General features: G+C 36.2%; 1 protein-coding gene across 3 annotated transcripts in view; it reads right to left on the bottom strand.

Annotated features, from left to right (window-relative positions):
* The window catches only part of LAMA2 (laminin subunit alpha 2), a 652,245-nt gene that overhangs the window by 110,574 nt on the left and 524,459 nt on the right, over positions 1 to 17,212 (bottom strand). For all 3 annotated transcript variants that reach the window (XM_054558144.2, XM_054558145.2, XM_054558146.2), the window contains 5 exons: positions 15,123 to 15,285; positions 13,522 to 13,732; positions 5,419 to 5,535; positions 4,264 to 4,427; positions 2,794 to 2,932 (listed from right to left, as the gene is read on the bottom strand). In XM_054558144.2, the coding sequence (XP_054414119.2) occupies positions 2,794 to 2,932; positions 4,264 to 4,427; positions 5,419 to 5,535; positions 13,522 to 13,732; positions 15,123 to 15,285 (794 nt within the window). The remainder of the gene's footprint in view (positions 1 to 2,793; positions 2,933 to 4,263; positions 4,428 to 5,418; positions 5,536 to 13,521; positions 13,733 to 15,122; positions 15,286 to 17,212) is intronic.

Genomic DNA, 17,212 nt, shown 5'->3' with positions numbered 1-17,212 from the left:
ATTAATACATTCATCAATTTTAAAAATCTGATCTGGTAGATAATGTAGACTTTGAGTTTATCTATGACCTGGAAATGTTTTAAAAACATCTAATTCTCTGTTATTTTAGAGTCTCTTATAGGATCAACGCAACTAAGATGAGAAAAAATTACTGATGTCCATATTCCATTTTTATTCCATTTTATGAGTGACATATCTCCTTTCGGTTTTCCTTGCACCCTCTAGAGAAGTACTAAATGAGATATTTTCTTGGCGATTATATGTAGGAAAACAAATGCTTTATAGTACTTTCCTCACCTGACACCAATAGAAAAATAGCATTTGTTATTTCATGATGTCTAAATTCTTAAGATAATATTTCATTCTGATATTTAAAGAAATTATTTATGCAAGACAAGTAGCTATTACTCTTTACAAAATAATACTGCACTACAAACAAATCGTATTAGCTTTCTCCTGCTTATAAAGGATCCACTTCCTTCTCACTCATATTTTCCTTTCAATGTGATTCTTGATTGTCTATGTGTGTTTATATATAGGGAGACAAGTAAATTTTTAAAAAATCAAAGTTGATTTTAAACATTGTCTTAATTATGCCTGGAGGTTATTTCTATCATTTCTTTGTTTCTTTTCTTATGGTATTTTCAATGCTTTTTTTCTTCTCAAATTATCTGGCCTCCACTTTCTTCATAGTGGTCATTGGTTGCTTTATTACTTGACCTTTTCCTTTTCTCCTGCAAATGTATAATTTGTTTCTTTGTTTTTCCTTTTAAGTTATTGAAAATATTCTTCCTTCATTGAAAACATTCTTCCTTCTTTATAGGGCTAGACTCAAAGGAGTAGAGGACTCTTCTGTATTGTTAAGCTTTGAACTCTTCTATACTTAATAATACATTTAATCTCATTCTTCTCTGTTGATCTATAGCTTATATATCATATCTTATACTTATGGGATGTTAGTCCTATCTAATTACTCAACTTAATGCTTTTCAAATATATTTCTTTTCCAGCAAAGTAGAACTATATTATACTGATTTATTAAAACTAAAATTTTATTTATTCTGTTCATGAAAAACATTCCAATAAAATTTCTGGGACAGATTGTCTTCTTTTTCTTATCCGATAGTCATTTAATAAATCAGTGATTCTCTATAGCACTTATTTTGTAATTTTTCAGACATTTAATTATTTTTAAATGATTGTGGAAAGAGAGAAGGAATAATGATAACAGCAGACACGGTGTAATGCATTACAACTCACCATCACTCTCTGTTTGAGGTTGGTTAGCCTACCATGTATAAGCATGGGCGGTAAGAAGTAAGTGCACACTTCATGTTGGCAAAAAATGATTTTTCCTGAAGGTATTAAATTAGGGTAAAATTAAACACCTCCTTAACATAAAATGTGACAAGAAATTTATAAGGATGAAGCAATTACTATAGCACATTTTTATTGGTATAAAAGATTATGAATAGGCATAAAAGGTGTCAATTATAATGAAAAAATTCACTCATTCATTCATAAGTGCCTACTATTTGCCAGGCACCATTTTAGGTGCTGAAAATAATCATACAATAAAACAGGTGAAATGAAAATGGTGAACTTGAAATTAGGGTCTTTAAAATAGAAAATTATCTATCAGAAGATGGATTAAAATTTAGTTTAGATTTGAAAAGTAGATTCATTTTGAAAGGATAACTGAACACGGAAATGCTTCTGCAATGATCATGCCACTATTTTGAATAAGAAGTCAACAGAACATACGGCATTAGTAGAGCTCACTCAAGAGAAACCAAAAACAGTACTAATTGCTCATAGAATATGATGTTTCATTATGACCACAAAATGAACCTGCTAAGACTGGTTCATTTAGGGGATATCTCTAATATCCCCTAAATCCTAGAAAGTATTTTTGCCCAACACCGAAGCAAAGAAAATATTGATTGGTTTCTTTAACACCATTGCTTATGTGTATTTCACTCACAGTCAAATGTCCAATCAGGTTTCTCCCCAAAAAAATTCTCATGTGTTTGGTAGGTTCTATGTGAAACAAAATAAATAAATGATGGTTCTGAACATTTTATTCAGGATGATTACTATGAGATATTTTTTAACCTGAAATAGTACTACCAACTTACTATCACACAACTTATGTACAAAATGTTGCTTTACATCTAAAGAATAAAGATTTGTCACCATTGAAGGCATTCAAATAATGTGATAGAACTTGGAATGCCCAAACTCTAAAATACTTGTTTCAAATGTATTATGAACAATGATTGTAGCCAAAGGTTAAGAGCTTTTTAATTCAAAAATTCATAAAAATTCATTAATTCATAAACATGGTATAAATTGTTTAGAAGCATATGATCCAGTATGTTTTATAAAAAAGTGCATTTTATAGTCAAACTTCATATGTAACTAACTTGTGTGTGATTATATGCAATGGTTACTTTTTTTTCTTTTTTACTAATGACATTTGAGATAATGGTGATAAAATTCCCTATCCATAGTGTTCTCTTTGCCTGTTTTATTTTGTGAGTTGGTAGCACAAACTTGCTTGGTTTCTGTGATAATTTCAAAACCCTAACAGTAGTAGTGGGTGACTGAGAAAAGAGTTCCGCTATAATTATAGCATACTGAGAATTTATTTTAGGTAAATTTTAAAAGAGGTCTTCAAAAATAACCCAAAACAAATATGCCAACTTACTGTGATTTTTCAGACTGACTGACATTTGAAAAATTCAAAAAGGTTGACTTCCATTCCCAGCACATGTGCCATTTGTTTCTTACCAGTTTTGTGGCTTCATGTGCAAGATCTTTGGCTTCTTTGGCAACTTTCTCAGCTTCATCAATATAGTCCTTGATATTGCTGTAAGCTTTGAAGGCTGCAGTGGCATTGAAGGAGATGTTTTTAGCCTCATCAAGGATTCTGGTGGGATGATTCAAAAAAAGAATGTCAGGGCACTCAATGGTACTCAAATGAAGAAAGTCCTGATTATAAGAAATCTGGCTTCCAAATGATCATGGCCAATATATCTATGACAATTCCAAATCATAGTGAAGTATCTACTTATTATATGGTCTTGTAGTTTTTTATAACCTAAACTTATATTTCTAATAATTCAGCTATGAAATACTACCAACATATCTTAAATACCCATAGCATCCTCCAAAAGTCTCTGCAACCAGGTGCGCTAGCAGGTGTGTGATATGAGACAATTCTTCACTTTATTTGTGAAGCATGCTGTGAGATTCACAGAACTTGTACTACATTACTGGAATTAATTTCACAAAATCTTTCTGGGGTAGGTGCACTTCCCAGAAGAGACTAAGTGAATTTCAGAAGGTTAAATGGCCTGTTTCAGGCCAAATGACCAATATGTCCCCAAGTAAGGACTTAGAGCCTGGATCTGATGATATCTAGCTTTGTGTTTCATCTGCCACCCACCCTTCATTATAAAGTGGCAAAAGTTTGACATAAAATAAAATGATAGTTCATATATTGTCCAAGGTCTTCAAACATTAGTATTTTTTCTTTATAACAATAAGTATTAAGTACGAGAACAAAGCCTTGCATGTGATGCAGATTTATTTGGGCAAATTATTCTTGGGGCTAATAGCACCGCTATTAATTACAACAATCCCAAAATTGTAGGAGAAGCATATCAGTTATACACAGAAGGCTGTTTGTAAGTCAAATATATACTTCCCTCTTTACTCTCCCTCCTATAACCTATGTAATAATTCCAGCTAGAATAAGCTGCTATTTTACAGGAGAAAATGTAATATCTCCCTGGAGCTTAAAGAGGAAAAAAAAAAAAGACTTAAAGGCTATGTATGGGAACAAATGTTCAAAAGCCATCCTTTTAACAATAAATTGTTTTGATTGCATTAGAAACATGAAACTGAAATTTGAAACAGAATGTGTTTTTATATATGTTATTTAAAATGCTAATAAGGCAACCACTGTGCTTTTTAATAAAGAAGAGAAAATAATTTTTTCTAAGTGTAGCCTAGGGCTATGTTCACTTCCTACTAAGCCATATTTGAATCTACTTGTAACTCAGACTTTTGATGCTGCTGTAGCAAAGCTTTGCCCAGACCATCCTAATTAAGCCTATCCACAGAAAGGCCATATAGCTAGTGTGTTCATAATTAACAGAAATCAGGATTTGAAAATGATTCTCTACTATTTATGCTAGTCAAAACCTTTGGACAAGCATCAAAATACACAAACATTTCCAACAACAAATGACATACCCATCAAGGACAGCAGATGAGTCATTCAACTGAGCTGCATGACTCTCAGCCTGGGACACCTTCTCAGCAAGCTTCCTGTCCTTTATTTCTTGGGAGAGGTCATCTATTTTATCATTAAGCTCCTCAGACATAGGTGGCAATTTAGTTTGGATGTCTTCAACATACTGATATGTAGAGAAGAGGGCATTTTAAGCAAGTGAATTCAAGTCTCCTCTCTTTTACTCATTTCTCTATGAGACATAACTACACGTTTAGTTTAGTTTTTTTTTTTTTTTTTTTTTTTTTTTTTGAGACAGTCTTGCTCTGCTGCCCGGGCTGGAGTGCAGTGGTACAATCTCAGCTCACTGCAACCTCTGCCTCCCCGGTTCAAGCAATTCACCTGCCTCAGCCTCCTGAGTAGCTGGGATTACAGGCGCCCGCCACCACACCCGGCTAACGTTTTGAATATTTAGTAGAGACGAGGTTTTGCCATGTTGTCCAGGCTGGTTTTGAACTCCCGAGCTCAGGCAATCCGCCCGCCTCGGCCTCCCAAAGTGCTGGGATTACAGACATGAGCCACCGCGCCTGGCCCACATGTTTAGTTTTAAAATGAAACTTCAAACTTACTAACATAGCAAAAAGAATAGAGAATTAAAGTCATTATTTAATGGAATAGACTAGGAAATTTAAGAAGCCAACTTACACCAAGAAAAGCCTATCTATTTAAACAATGCCACTACATAGGTATACATGTCATTAGGATCTCTTAGGCCATTTGCATTTCTATGACCATATATCACTCTATGTAATGCATTAGACATTACATGTTAAAAGCCTGTTTGTAAATTTACATTTCTTTTTAAACTAATGTTATATAAATATTGAAGCAGATTGTAAGTGCTGCTCTAGGAACAAGAAATGTCCTTCATCACTGTGGACAAAAACAGATATGTGTGAATGTGTGAGTACCCTTACACAAACACTCATGTCCATTGGGAGAACAAAGTGATATTCCAATTGTCACCAATAGATAGGCATGGTCATAGCAGAATAATGCAAAAATAATTTTATCTCCACGAGAAAACAAATACTAGTATTTGCTTCTATTACTGAGCTTTCTCTTTGGCTCCCATTTATTCATTATCATCTCTCTTGTGAGTTTTACCAAATACTCACGTCTATGATGGAGTTGATTTCATCTGCAAGACGGTTGGCTTCATCGAGTATGTCATTGCCCTCTTTTAAAATGTTCTCAATTTGTCGTTTGCCACTTTCAACAGCCTCCTTCTTTTTCTGTAGACCATTATGAACAAGACATCAATGTTGCATTTTCATAAAATCCTACCCCTTGTATTCCTGACTTTCCTGAGCTGTTTGAATAAAAGCTTGGCAAAAAAGGTACATCATATTGACAATGTGGCTAGATGAGAATAATATAAACTACTTAGCCAGTCCTTCAAGAGTTCTTCTATGTAGTGGCTTGTACAGGTTATTTCTCCTTTTCATTGTGAGAAAGTCATCCAAGTGAAGAAAAGTTATGCGATACTAGTTGAGGAATTAAAACTACTTTTAAAGAAAGATGGAGCATCCATTTCTAACTAAAATGTAAGTGCTGAATAGTTACATTGGTACTACATATTGAATTCTAGAATCTATATACAAATGAGTACTTTGTGATCATAAACATAAGCAGATGTATTTAATGGGAGTTCTGTGAAATTTGAAGTGAGATTTTTAAGGAAACTTAGGGAAAATGCTTTTTAAGGAATAGAGAAACTATCACATGGAAGAATCAACCTAATGGACTGTTTCATGAGAGAACAGATTATAATTTTTCTTTGGAACATATAGCTTGTCTCGAAACTACATGAAACTCAATCCTGGCCTAGAAGAGTAAAATCAACGAGAGACAAATATTGCTATTTCTCCATTTGGGGCATATTTTTTACTTATTTTATTCTTTATACTTCTGATTCATTCCTATTCCTGAAATCACCATTCTACCTACAGATTTAACTGCATCAATTATAATTTTAAGCTTTGACCACTTGTAGTTTTTTCCTATAGACAATAATGCTAATTCATATAGATCTCAATATGTGCCAGTTTGTAGGCATTTTGTTATTCTAATCTTTGGATCCTATGTTGATCACTTTTTACGTAAGTGGGAAATTGAACAAGTAAAGGGCAGTGGTCTGAATGTTTGTGTCCCCTGCAAATTCATATGTTGAAATTCTAATCCTCAAGGTGACAGGATTAGGAAGTGGGGCCTTTGAGGTGACCAGGTCATGAAGCAGAGACTTCATAAATGGGATTACTGCCCTTATAAAAGAGACCTGAAGGAGCTTGTTCATCCTTTTACCATGTGAGGACATAGTGAAAATGGTGTCTATGAACCAGAAAGTGGTCCCTCATCAGACACCAAATCTGCCAATACTTTGATCTTGGATTTCCCAGCCTCCAGAACCATAAGAAATAAGTTTTGATTGCATACAAGCCACTCAGTTTTTGGTCTCTTGCTATATAAGCTCAGATGAACTAAGACACTAAATGATTCCCTTAAGGTCACATAGTACAGTGTGATTAAGATTTAAACCCCTGTCAACTTAATGATAGATCCTGGGTCCTTGACTATGAAAATATTATCTCTTCTATTATAGAAATCACAGTTTTAAAATTTGCACTGGGCTAGTGCTAATTTCATACCCTTCTTTCCTTCCCTTCACCAACCAATTCAGCATGTTGCCGGGTACATGCATCTAGTTCCTGCCTCTAAGCCTTTGCACTTGCAGATCTTCCCACTATGTGCTGTTCCCACTCTTTGGCTTGTTTTCTCCCTCCATTCTGGTAATAGCCACTCCTCTGATTACCTGTCACTCCTCTGATTACCTAGCACCCATCCTTGTCTCAATCATTCTCTCTATACTAGGGCACAGTGATTAAAAGCTACATCCAAGTGACAGCCCTTCTGGTTTGGGATCACAGCTCTGCTCACTCCCAAGCTATGAAACCTTAAGGAAGTAATTTACTTTCATATAAAATGTTTAGTCCCTCCCTACTCAAGTGCAGCCCATTCACCAGCAGCATCAGCATCACCTGGAAGCTCATTAGAAATGCATAATCTCAATCCATTCTTGGGAACTACCGACTCAGAATCTGCATTTTAACAAGAACCCCAAGTGATTGATAGACATTGTAAAATTAGAAAAGAATTAGCTTAGAACACTGCCTAGCACACAGTAACACTGTAATTTTAACTATTATAATTACCTTATTTTGTTCTTCTTAGAACCCATTTATCTGAATTATATTCTACAGAGTGGTCAAAACTATAGAAACATAGATAATATTATTTTCTTTTTTATATAGATTGATTTGTCTTGATTACATTTGCCGGGAGTTGCTAAAAACAAAAATTATGTAATAAAAATCAGAAATACCAATGCATCACAGATACATATACAGGGACTAGCAGAAAGGCACAGCCTATTGAACTATACATTGTTAATGAAGGACAACACATTGAATGTATTAAGCAATATCATGCAACATGCCATGTATTACATATCAATAAACAACTTATGTGTATCAGCCCATGCATCCAGACTTTATGGTCGTATCTTATACTTGTTTATTGGTTTAGTGACTGTCTCCTGCACTGTAACACAAATTCCATAAAGACAGTCTTATGTATCACTATCTCTAGTACCTAGATGAGTTTCCTCAATAAATATTTTTTAATAAATAAACAAAAATGGGTCAGGCACGGTGGCTCATGCCTGTTATTCCAGCACTTTGGGAGACCGAGGCAGGTGTATCACCTGAGGTCAGGAGTCCGAGACTAGCCTGGCCAACATGGTGAAACCTCATCTCTACTAAAAATACAAAATTAGCTGGGTGTGGTGGTGCATGCCTGTAATCCCAGCTACTCGGGAGGCTGAGGCAGGAGAATCGCTTGACCTGAGAGGTGGAGGTTAAAGTGAGCCAAGATTGCACCATTGCAGTCCAGCCTGGCTGACAAGAGTGAAACTCTGTCTCAAAAAAAAAAAAAAAAAAAAGAAAAGAAAAGAAAGAAAAAAGAAAAGGAAGTCCATTCCTGGGACTTGTGTTGGTGACACCTGGCTCATTCAGCTACTCCCATCACTAATACAGGGGAAGTTTTGATATGTCATTCACTCTTCAAAGACAACAAATGTAGGAACAGTCCTAATGTCCTTGATTACAATGTCCCTGATTACAAGTCATATCTTATCTTCCAAGGGTCTAACATTCTTTTATACAACTGCCAATTTTAGCCCTTAGCTTTTGTATGAACTGACTTAAAAGTATAGCATGTACAGAAACACAAGAATCTTTTACAACTTGGCTTGTTTGAATTAATGGATCAAGGTAATTTAAGAGGCTGTGCCACTGGAAACAGGGAAAATATTTCCACACATATGTTAATTGAAGAGCTATATATATTTTGATTTCAATAAAGTAGTGAGTTAGAATCTTTTGTAAAAGCTCTAATTGAGTCACTTTAGGGAATCAATTGTCATGCAGAGATCAAAATGTGCTTCTTATCATACTCAATCAGAAATGATAATCAAGAGGTTAAAGAAATTTTTTTTTTTTTCTGAGATGGAGTCTCGCCCTATCGCCCAGGCTGGAGTGCAGTGGAGCAATCTCGGCTCACTGAAAGCTCCGCCTCCCAGGTTCACACCATTCTCCTGCCTCAGCTTCCCGAGTAGCTGGGACTACAGGGGCCTGCCACCACGCCTCGCTAATTTTTTTTTTTTGTATTTTCAGTAGAGACGGGGTTTCACCTTGTTAGCCAGGATGGTCTCGATCTCCTGACCCTGTGATCCTCCTGCCTTGGCCTCCCAAAGTGCTGGGATGAGGTTAAAGAAATTTTAGAGGTGTTTTATTTTCAGATTAGATACTGATGGGTTCTAGCTTTGAACCAAGAGAAGATGGAAATTTGGAGCTCACAAATATTGATAAAAGTATAGAGTATTTGGGTTTGTTCTATGGCACTTTATTTATTCACTAAAAAAAAATCTGTTTTGCCTTTGCTAGATACTGTTCTAGGATTGGGGGATGAAGTGAGGAAGAACACATGTTCCTCATGGCTTGTCTGGAGGAGAGACAAAATGAATGAGTAAATTAATATATAATATATTCTTAAAGAAAGGTTAGATGAGTGCAACAAAAACAGAGAGGCACAGATAGAAAATGATGTAGCATATAAAATACCTAGGAAACTTAGAGTATTTAAAAAACAGAAAGAAGGCCTATGTATAGGGAGAATTATTCTACAAAAAGTATGGCATAAGTATAATTGCTCAATTATTCTGTTGGGATATGAAGGTTGATTATATTTCTATTTTTAACTTGTAATTAATGAGATCTTTATTTATTCCAGAGCTTTGCAAATTGAACACTTTCTTTTTCTTTCTTTCTTTTTTTTGGTGTGTTGGTGTGGTAGATTCTTCAGGGACCTGCAAAAGCTATCTTCCTGTCTATTCTTGTTTTGTTTTATTTTCTTTTTCTTTTCTTTTTTCTTTTTTTTTTTTTTTGAGACAGGGTCTCACTGTCATCCAGGCTGGAGTGCAGTGGCATGATCACAGCTCACTGCAGGCTCAAACTTCTGGGCTCAAGCACTCAAGCAATCCTCCCACCTCAGCCTCCAAGTAGCTGGGACCACAGGCATGCACCACCATGCCTGACTAATTTTTGTATTTTTCTATAGAGATAGGGTGTCACCATGTTGCTCAGGCTGGCCTGTGTATTCTTTATGTAGCAACTTACTCTTTACTTGATCCGCACTGCCTTCTTTGGCAAGGTTATAATGGTAGATTTGGGGATAGACTGTTAAATACATATTTTTTTGCTTCACTGAATTATTCGTCTTCTCTTTTCTGCCCATGAGGTCCCCAGTTCCCTTAGTCCTCTCTCCCTTGCTGGAAATGCCTTTCCAACTCCATCACCATCTAGTAGGCTGCATTCAAAGCCTTCTATGATCTGGCTCCAAATTCCAGAGTCTTCTCTGCTACAGATTTTTACATAGCTTTTGAAAGTTTTTCTGCTGTACTGAACACTTCCTAAGATCACCTTACACTTCGAAAGCTCTGGCTGAGGTTCCTGCTGCTCTGTCTTTCTTCCAATTCCTCTCCACTTCTGCTATGATGCTGTCATTTTTGTGAAACTTTTGCTCAATCTCCCAGTCAATATTATCATAGTATTATGTAGAATGAAAGGTTAACATGTCTGAATTTTTCAGGAGATTGTTAGTTCTTTGAGGCCAGGAATCATTTCTATTCAACCTCAAATACCCTGGTTACCAACAGTACCTTGATATGGTAGGTACCTGACAGACATTTAGATAAATATTATTTCAGCCTACTTTTCTAGCCTAATATCACACTATTTTCCAATAAAAAACCATTTCTTCAGTTTAAGTGAGCCACTAAAATTCCGCAATGTTTTATTTTAACCCATGACTGCAATATTTCAATTGCTTTCTATAGCTTTCAGGATAAAAACCAATTCCTTAGCTTAGTCTCACAATGCAATTCTCTTATAACTGAAGGTCTGCACTCTGCTTATCTTCTCTGTCTTTCTATCCCTTCAGTCATTCACATGCAGTCTTCTTTCCAAGCCTATCAAACCACTGAACTTTCCCCCAAAATGTCATTTTCTTTCCTCTATGCCTTTGTATATGTTTTTCCCAGTTTCTGGAATGTTCTTCTCTTTCTTCTTCTGTGGCCCAGTGCTTACCCTTTAGGATCTAGCACAAGTGTCAGGGCCTCTACAAAGCTCTTCCTAAGCTCAGGGGTGACTTAGACTCCCTCCTTTGCTTACCCCTATGATCATTATGGTAGTGTATGGAGTGGTTGGCTTATGTGTACCTCTCACTAAATACAAGTTACTTGAAGTAATCAGAGATGGTGTTTTAGTGTTTATACCAGTGGTTCTCAACCTTGAGGCTGCATCTGAATCACTGGAGGGATTTTTAAAACACAGATTTCTGGGACCCATTCTCAGAGTTTCCGAGTTGATCATTTGGGGATGGGGTCCAAGAATTTGTCTTTTTGACAAGTTGCTAGGTTACGCTGAGGCTGCTGCTCTAAGGGGCCTCATCATTGACACAATCAATTTTGGTGTCTAGCATGTTTCCTGAATGAATTAGAGGCTTGATAAAATTTTTAAAAAGAAAACTACATACCACCTTAAATAAAACGTTTTTGAGTTGGGTATTAATTATGTTACCTTCACTGTGGGCACAGTTATAAGGGAGTTATTTATTTAAAATGCAGCTTATTATTCAATCAAATAGATGTAATGTGTCAGTTTTCCTCGAACCTGTATAGGCATCAGATTAGCCCAGGGAAAGTGTTAGAATGCAGACACGGGGCCAAACCCCAGAGCAGCCTACACAGACTCTCTAGGTGGGAGTCCATGACACCTGTTGGCTTAACAAACACTCCATGTGATTTTCAGCCATTTTGGCAGCAACCAAATTATTTATTTGGTTTAAGCAACCATAAATACTCTATGCCTTATTCATATTGATTCAGTTAGTTTATCTATTTTATCCAGTAACTTTTTAACAAGACTTTAGTTAAGCGTTGCACATACAAGGAAAATCCAAAAAGGACCACTTAGAATTTCAATACTGACTATACTGACTATACATAAGCTCTAGGTATTTGTAGGGGTGCCCAAGAATGATGACTTCTGGTTTTAAACATCACTAAAAGAAACGAAGAGCTAAAGGTACTATTGACTGTGCCATATAACTCTTCTTGAAATATTTCTCAAATACTTACTATGCTTTCCACACAGGTAATTTTCATTTCTCAAGCTGTTGCCATAAAATAGAGAGGTGCACCTTCGGGTAAGTCACATGGCTGGTGTGTCACCGAGCAGGGCGAATCATGCGAGAGCCTGTGATACGACAGTGGCCCAGCATCCTGCCCCACAGCAGTATTTCTGGAATACTGCTAGCATGTCAGTAGACTCCAAATTGGTTAGGTGCATCAGTGAAGAAAAAATGTAAGCCTCTTCAATATTCTACCAGAATGACAAGGCTAAGTCCCAGAAGAGGGACCCAGAAATAAAATATATTAAAAAAATGTAATTCATCCTCTTACTACTTAATCCAAAGGAAAATAGAAATGAGTAGATTAAAAAAAATCCTGGTTCATTGTATTCAATTGTTACTGTCATTTAACAAACATTTCTACATACATACTATATGCCAGAGGGTGTTGAGTTACTGTTGAAGGTGAAATTATGTGTTAGAAGACATATAGGTCTGCTGCTGTTTTCTGACCTGTTGGAGTCAGATACTTTGAAAACAGCAAAGGTAAATTTGTCTCTGGGGAGAAAGTTGTTGTTGTTTAAATATTAATATCAAATACAGGGTTCTGCTGTTACATGTGCAGAATTTACTCTTAGGAAAAGTGATTATTTACTATGTTAAGATTAAGAAAGAAATTGAAAAAAAAGAAGAAAAAAATAATGGAGGAATCTGTTTTAGTTTTAGTTCCATCAGCACTCTTAAAAAGATAGAGGCTGCCCATAATTTCTTGAGTTGAGAAGTAACGGTTATCTGTGTGGAAAAGGAGGAGAAAATAACCCAGACCTGATCTATTCATGTTAGTTCCTTTTAAAAGATCATTTGCATAGAACATAGTGCATAGAAAAAGGGGAACCAAACTTTTTCCAAGCTCTGGTCTCAATTCATTGAGCTATTTGTCATGTGCTCAGATTGAATTTGAAGTGTAGGGAACGTCTACGATTTTTGGCAGCAAGATCTCGGAACAAGGTTTGTGAATTAGTTTGGGAAAGCTGCAAAACAATATGATATGAATATTTGAAGATACCCTATATGCTATAGTATAATTCACTCATTGTAGTTTTGGGGAACTGATGCTTACAGATGTTAATTGACTTGCCCAATTTGTGTATCTAGTTAGTGGCACAGTTGTCATTGAGACCAAGGTCACCTGACTCCCTGTAAAGAACTTCTTCCACTGTATCACAGTGTTCTTAAATATCTTCAACAGTTTAATTTATCAAAATTTTATTTGATTCTTTGGGCGATGGTAACTGGTCATTAAAAACAAAACAAAAAAGTCATTTCTTGTTGTTTCTTAGAAGTCCCCTTTCAGAGTCGTCAATCTTGACCTTTGTAAATGTGCATCAACTTGAATGGTCCAGCCATGTTCAACACTGCCCCCACAGTCCCCAACCTTTTGAGATTAAGATAAAAGTGCCCCTAAGACTCACCTCCAATGCAGTCATGTTTCTCTGGTTTACTGCAAATAAGCGATTAGCTTCTCTGATTTTATCTGTGGCTTCTCTCAACAGGTCCCAAGCATCATCAACTTTGTTTTTGTAGTCAGCCAGTTTTTCCCAGAGATTCTTCTCCATTTCTTCATTTTCCCCCCGGGACTCTCCAAACAGCTTCTTCACTTTTTTCAGAAGGGCTTCTGCAGCTCTGCAACCACCCCCAGCCCAATAATAGACAATGAGCTCATGTCACTGCCTTAGGGTTTATTGGTATTAAACCATGTTACAAAGAGATGCTAACATGAAAAGAATGAGAAAATAAGAAAACATGTAAAATAGATTCACTGTGTGCTAAATCAAGTTGAAAACTGGTACCTGAGACCATTTATAATTAAATAAAATAAAAGCAAAACAGATTTGTAAGAAATCTTTCAAATTTGTAAGTAAAATAACTTTTTGAATCAGAAGGGGTCTCATGTCATTCTAGGAATCTGACTGATGAAATGAGTTTTAAGATTCACTTCACATATCAAAATCAAACAATCCACTTGTTTCATCCTACTGAGACATTTTCTCTATTACTTTGAATGTAATGATGAATATTGATATGTTTGCTCAGAAACTGTGAACAGAATTCTAGGTCATTGTCATGCTAGTAGACTAGCATAATTTTAATCTATGTTTCTTTTTCTTCCAACTGACTGATCTGGAAGTTTTTTGGATTTAACTTACCTAGTTTTTCTAAAGTGATAATTTCCGTGTCATTAAGAAACTCTAAATACTTGAAAGACAGTAATTCTCAAACTAACATGCCTCATAATCCCCTGAAGGGCTTATTAATACATGGTTTGCTGGGTCCCATCCCTAAAGTTTCTGATTCAGGAGGTCTGGGATGGGGTCTGACAATCTGTATTTTTAACAAGTTCTCTGGTGTGCTGATGTTGCTGGTTTAGTATAAATTATTTAAGTATTAGTAATACTACCACTTTGAAGTTAGCTGACTATGAATGTAGAGATGTATCTATTTTATTGAGTGTGTTATCATAAAAGTTCTTTAGCATGAGTAAAATCACTATCACTTTTCCCAACCCTCATATTCGCAACTCTTATTTGAAAGTATTAGGTGTTTATTATTTGATGACTTTTCTTTTCAGCATTTCTTAAGATGACAAAATGTATAGGTTGGCCAATACATGAATGGTAAAGACATAACTTTGTTTATCCAAAGGTATTTTTATTAAAACAAAAATCAACTGATAGTCCAAAAGTCCCTAATGCAGGTGATTAACAAAACAAACTCATTAGCCTAATTATAGAAGGAGCAGCACCAGAAAAGATCATTTACTGATTATATGTAGGCAAGAACTTGCTTTTGATTCATTTTGGAACAATGGTAAAGTACAATTACATAAGTAAATGAATAAATAATAGATGGTAGTAGATAGATAGATAGATAGATGATAGATAACATAGCAAATATTTCCAAGTTGGAAAAACAAAGCATCTTTTACTTATACCTGTGATAAAAATTTAGAAAACCGTAAATTATCTGGAAATCTCAGTTCGTCAAAAGAAAAAATAATAACTCATCTACTCACACCAACTCATCTTCAGCAATTTCCTTTTGTGTCTCTAGATTTTTCCTCCTCAGTTCTTTAATCATCTGGTCAATCTCTTTCTGAAGCCCTTCCAAATTTCTCTCAAAGGCCTCGTCTCGAGTTCCTAGAGTTTCATTTAGTTTTATAGCTTTTTCATTTACAGCTGCAGGGGGTAAAACAAATTTTGTAAATTAGTAAACAAAAAATGCCACATGAAACATGATATTCAGCATCTGCTGGGCACTCTTCATCTCCAAATGAAGAGTATTTTGCCGTTAAATGTTCCTGCTGGGAAACACAGAGGCAGTTAAGACAACAGTAACAACAATCAGTAACAAACAGGGAAATGTAATATGTTTCTCAATATTATATTTCTTTTGGGGGTTACAGCAATTAAAGCATGGTGTTTCTAACCTCAAAAGAAAGAAAGAATTACAAATAAAGAAGTAGGTCGAAGCATATTCAGGTAAGAGTTTAAAAAAAACAGTGACCTGTAGCATAACACTCAGAGGCTGGAAATACAAGCCCTGCATTGCTGATAAGATAGTCATAGCAGTGGCTATCAGTCAGTTTAAAAATACTGAGTGTGGAAATACACTCCGTGATGAAATCTCTGAAAACGAACCTGCCCTTGTATTTCCACATAGTTCTCCTGTGTTCATTTTTTAAAGGAGTGAAGAAAGAAGCACTGGTCTAGGCTTATAACCCTTCTAGGAGAAGGGTTATAAATTAGGCTTCAACGACACCTTCCAGCAATAGCATCCTTCACAAGGGTCTGTGTTTATTATGCATTAAATGGGGTTTCAAACTGTGCTCCTTGGAATCATAGGATTCTCCAGGTGCCTCAGGTTTTCTACAAATGATGTCTATTCTGCCAGGAATCTGCTTTATAGGCTGATGTTCTGGGCAGGATTTCATTTGAAAAAAGAATTCTATGTCAAATAAAAGTTTAAAATGGTGAATTGAAACATTTACACAGTTATATTATTAGTTTTAGACTAAAGTTTCCTGGAGTGCGTTCTATAGGACTTTTTTTGTGGTGAGTTTAAGAGAGATGTTTTCTCAAACTCTTTTGTCAGCTGAATACTTATTTCTGTAATATTACCTTTTGAAAACTCCTAGAATGAGGGGTCTGGGTTGGCCAAGAGGCATTTTCTACCATTCAAGGGTGTATCCGAAGATCTCCTTATGACATAGAGATTCCTGAAAATTAATTTCTATTCGTGGAGAGAGTTTTGCACTGGGCAGAGCTCCTGAAACAGGTGTACATAGTCAGGACAAGCAGAGCAGGCAGGGGGGTATGTGAGAAGGTGGGTCAGTACAGTGGTTCTAAAATGTGGTCCCCAATAAGCAGCAGCAGCATCGCCACCTTGGAGCCCATTAGAAATGCAGATTCTCAGGTCCTGCCACAAACCTACAGACTCAGAAATTCTGGGGGTGAGGACCAGCAATCTGGGCTTTAACAAGCCTTCTCAGAGCTTCTGATGTACCCTAGAGCTTGAGAAACACTGGGATAGTAGAAAGAATTGAGTTTCAATGTCTAATATACCCTTTCCACAATGCATCTTTATAATGCTTTTTTCATTATATATGTCTTTGGTTTAAAAGTTCCTGTAGTCAGTACTTTAACCCTGATAGCCAATGCTGTAGATTGAATGTTTATGTTCTCCTCAGATTCATATGTTGAAACCTAATTCCCAATGTGATGGTATTTGGAGGCAGAACCTGATATGGTTTTTCTCTGTGTCCCCCCCACCACCTCAAATCTCATCTCAAGTTGTAATACCCATATGTTGAGGGAGGAGCCTGGTGGGGGGGTGACTGAATCATGGGAGCAAACCTCCCCCCTTGCTGTTCTTGTGACAGTGAGTGAATTCTCACAAGATCTGGTTGTTCGAAGGTGTGTGGCACTTCCCCCTTCATTCTCTCTCTTTCCTGCCACTACGTGAAGAAGGTCCTTGCTTCCCCTTTGCCTTCTGCCATGATTGTAAATTTCCTGAGGCCTCCTAGTCATGCTTCTTGTTAAGCCTGCAGAACTGTGGTCAATTATACGTCTTTTCTTCATAAGTTACCCAGTCTCAGATAGTTCT

Source organism: Pongo abelii, chromosome 5 (assembly GCF_028885655.2).
Source record: "Pongo abelii isolate AG06213 chromosome 5, NHGRI_mPonAbe1-v2.0_pri, whole genome shotgun sequence".
NCBI classification, from domain to species: domain Eukaryota; kingdom Metazoa; phylum Chordata; class Mammalia; order Primates; family Hominidae; genus Pongo; species Pongo abelii.
The sequence above is the reverse complement of the archived record's forward strand: the minus strand, read 5'-3'. Positions and strand labels throughout refer to the sequence as shown.